Raw genomic sequence first — 4,030 nt, 5'->3', positions numbered from 1 at the left:
CTCTCTCTCTCTCTCTCTCTCTCTGTATGTGTGTGTGTGTGTCTGGTCAAATTGAAATAAATGATGAATAAATAAAATTAAATAATTCTTAAAAACAGAAAGGAACTTTACTGGGAAACTGTTAGGAAGCAAAAGAATAAACAGGGAAACTAGGTATACACAGATCCACCCATGCTTAGCTCAGAGTCCCGTCGAAAGAGGGAAGTTGCCAGGTTCCTGAGTTTCCAGATTCTGGGCTGCAGGGTTCGCTTCCTTTCCTTGTCCTGTCACCTCCCACTTGACTTGCTCTTAGATAGGTTTTATTTTGTCTTTTGGATTTAAAATACAGAGAATTGTGTTTTTCACCATCCTCAGCTCCCAACACATTGTCATCCCAGTGTGCTCCATGGGTCTTTTTATTGGAGGTTTTTGCTATAGGGCGCGTGTGCTCGCCAGAAAGACAGAGAGAGGCAGAGAGACAGAAAGTTAGAAATCACCCCCCGGGGGGATGGCATGCCACAATCCCTTCTCCTCCATTCTCCTCTCGGGTTCTTGGGCATGCACGCACATGTGCCTGGTGTGAATTTAAGCCACTGGGTTTGGGATGCGAACCTCAGTCGACTACGTGGGAGTCCAGTGACACAGCTATTACGCTCACTGCTGGTCCCGACACTATGTCCTTAAGACTCCCCCATGCTGGGACCAGTAGTTGGCTTAGTGGTTAATGTGCTGGACTCCCACATAGAGTACTGGACTTGGAGGCTTGAAACTCATGTCGGGGGCATGTGTGTGCATACTCAAATCTCCAGGAGGAGAATGGAGGAGAAGGAATTGTGGTGTGGCCATCCCTCTTGTAGGGTGATTTCTTGCTTTCTTTCTCTCTGTTTCTCTGGTGAGTGCATGCACCCTACAGCACAAACCTCACTTCAAAAAAAAAAATGATTGCCCCGTGTCATCTGTTCATCCAGTTCATCCAATGTTATCTGATTGTTGTGCAGTGGTTCTTAGAATACTCCTGACATCCTAGCCAATATTTGGACTATAGTCATCTACTTTGTTCTGTTTTGATAGAGAAGTAGTACCTTATTAACATGCCAGTTTGCATTTCTCTTATTACTAACCAGTAACTACTGGGTTGTTGGAAAAGCCATGATGCAATTTTGCATAGAAAAAGAGAAAAATACAACATGACTTTTCCAACGAACCACTATTTCATATAGCCCTTTAGGCCACTTGTGAATTGCCTGTTCACTTCTTTTGCCCATTTTTGAATAGTTTCTTGCCATTTTCTTCTTGATTTGTAGTGAACTGTTTGCATAGTCTAGACATCCTTTGTTGGTTTTGGATGCTACTATGTATGCCCCACCTCATCGACGTCAGCTGATGCTGCCCATACTATTGTGGCTGAACAGAAATCTTGCATTTTGATGACAGGTTAATTTTTGAGCTGATGAAGTAGAATTTGGGGGCCTGGGAGGGGGGGGGCTTTTCCTAGTGTTTGGTGGAATGCTTGGTCTTTCCCATGGCATGATTCTTAGTTGTCTTCCTAGGCTTGACACTAGATTTGTTCTCTTTGAGATCCTGGGCTAGACTTCCTGAGCTCTATGGATATTTCCTCTCCCCAGTGGGAGAAAGGCCCCACCCCATCCTCCCAAGCCCCTAGAGGCCCAGATGGGTTTGTATCTTTTTGGGGAGAGCAAAAAAGCCTGACCTCACTCTGGCCTCAGGAGGGTTGGAGCCAGAGGCTGGAGAAGAGGAGAGGTGGGCATCTGGCTCAGTCAGACCTTGCCTATCCCCCAGGCTTGTGGTGGCAGTGGAGGAGGCCTTCACTCACATTAAGCGACTGCAGGAAGAGGAGCAGAAGAACCCCAGGGAGGTAATGGACCCACGGGAGGCAGCCCAGGCCATCTTCGCATCCATGGCCCGAGCCATGCAGAAGTACCTCCGGACCACCAAGCAGCAGCCTTACCACACCATGGAGAGCATCCTGCAGCACCTGGAGTTCTGCATCACGCACGACATGACGCCCAAGGTAGGCTGCTCAGCTCCCCTTTCCTCAGCTTCCGGTTTCCACCTCCGCTTCCTGTGCTCTCAGTTGTTTTCTATGCCCCATCCTCCTCTCATCTCCACCTGCTCTGTACTATCCTTATAATCTCTTCTCTCATCCCTACAGGGTGAAGTTCTTAGGTAGAGGAGGAGAGGGATGTCTTCAGGACTAGTAGGGGGATGCCTGAGGATCAGTTCTCGTCTTTGCAAGGGCTCTGGAATTTATAGACCCCAAATACCCCTGTTTGTGCTCATTTGAAGCTGTCACCCACCTCTCTGCTCTGTTGCTGACTTCCCTTGTCTTGCTGTCCCTAAGCCACCCTTGTGATCAGGTGACCAACGATGATGCACTTTAGCCTTGACTTAGCCGTGGCTCCCTCTTGGCTCTGTACAGAAAGGAAGAATGAGGTCACAGCCTAGTGGAGGGTGAGCAGAGGGTGGGGTCAGGCAGGCCGCATTGCCATTCCTGACTCTACTGAGTCACATCAGGCCTGTGGCTCCAGCTTCCTCATTTACAAAGTAAGGCCTCAGGCCCCTTCTTGCCCTGGCAGGAAGTTCTGAGGTTCTAGGTCATAGGCATACAGTGGGCTTGGGGCTGTCTTGGTAGTCTGTGGAAGCCGTACCCAGTGGTTAAGGATGGGCTGAGTGAGAGATTCTGACACAGCCCCTTCTGTCCACCCCAGGCCTTCTTGGAACGATACCTGGCAGCTGGACCCACCATCCAGTACCACAAGGAACGCTGGCTGGCCAAACAGTGGACCCTGGTGAGCGAGGAACCAGTGACCAATGGGCTCAAGGATGGCATCGTTTTCCTCTTAAAACGCCAGGACTTCAGCCTGGTGGTCAGCACCAAGAAGGTCCCATTCTTCAAACTCTCTGAGGAATTTGTGGATCCTAAGTCGCACAAGTTTGTCATGAGGCTGCAGTCCGAGACCTCTGTGTGACTGCAACAGACGGCAGGGGGCGGGAGGGAGCCTGGGGCTCCGAGGGGCTGGGGGAGGCTGGGTTCTCAGCCCGGGCACATCCCTGCTGCCTTTCTCCCTCTTGCTCTTGTTTTTTTTATTTTTATTTTTATTTTTTTTTTTACTTGAATTGACTCACCCCCACCTCCTTATTTTACCCCATGTGAACCCAGAGAGACCATCCTGCTGTCAGCCATCCTTGGGACACCCCTCTTCTCTCTCTGCCCTACTTTTGTATCATTCCAGGCCCTGCGGGAATCAGTGCCTCTCCCCCTCCTCCTCCTCCTATCTTTCCCAGGATGACAGTCTCTTCTGAAAGGGCTCAGGGCCCTCCTGACTGTCCCTGCCTCTCCTGAGCCCCGGCTCACCAACTCCTGACGAGTTTCCCGCGACTCCAGAGATCCACAGTGCCAAACTCCAGTGCAGGAGCTCCCCCGCCTGTTCCCATTTCGCCTTCCCCCAGCAAACTCTGAGCTCTTGGCTGGGGTACACCTGCCATGTGGCCCCAGAGTTAGGAATCTCCTGCCAGGGTTATTTGTTGTAGCTCCTAGAGCCTCCCTGCCCCATCCACTCATATTTAGAGTGAGGAAAGATCACATCTTCTACCCAGAAATCCCCACCTTCCCCTTCTAATCTGTGTGGTCATGTGTGACCACAGGGAAGCTGAGGTGGAAACCCTCTGTGACCATTTTTCCTGGTTCTTTGTGTCCCACAGGGGGCGCCATGGCTGGGCCTTTCTAGTGCTGGTTTCTGTGACCACGTGGCATCCTGGCCCCTCCCCACCACACCTCCTAGACCTTGCTTTTTATCATTTGGGACACTTGCCGGCCTTCCCTCCATGCCTCTGAGGGGTGGGCAGGATAGATCCCGGCGGTCTTAGAGAGACCCTGGTCCCTGACCCCTGCCCTCCAAACCTGCCTCACCTTCGTTCCAGTCCTTTCCAGTGAAGGAAGACATATAGACTCCTGTCCAAACTGGCCTGCAGACCCTGACCGACCCCTGTGGCCTGGGGCAGCTGTTCTCTGTTGGGTCAGCAGTCCCGG

General features: G+C 51.2%; 1 protein-coding gene across 1 annotated transcript in view; it reads left to right on the top strand.

Annotated features, from left to right (window-relative positions):
• The window catches only part of VANGL2 (VANGL planar cell polarity protein 2), a 34,006-nt gene extending 29,997 nt beyond the window's left edge, over positions 1-4,009 (top strand). Inside the window, exons 7-8 of the mRNA XM_014584306.1 lie at positions 1,780-2,011; positions 2,709-4,009. Of these exons, the coding sequence (XP_014439792.1) occupies positions 1,780-2,011; positions 2,709-2,969 (493 nt within the window). The 3' untranslated portion in view covers positions 2,970-4,009. The remainder of the gene's footprint in view (positions 1-1,779; positions 2,012-2,708) is intronic.
• The last annotated feature ends 21 nt before the right edge of the window (positions 4,010-4,030 follow it).

Source organism: Tupaia chinensis, unplaced genomic scaffold (genome assembly GCF_000334495.1).
Source record: "Tupaia chinensis unplaced genomic scaffold, TupChi_1.0 Scaffold146187_1, whole genome shotgun sequence".
Taxonomy (NCBI): Eukaryota; Metazoa; Chordata; class Mammalia; order Scandentia; family Tupaiidae; genus Tupaia; species Tupaia belangeri.
This window is presented reverse-complemented; position numbering and strand designations above follow the sequence as displayed.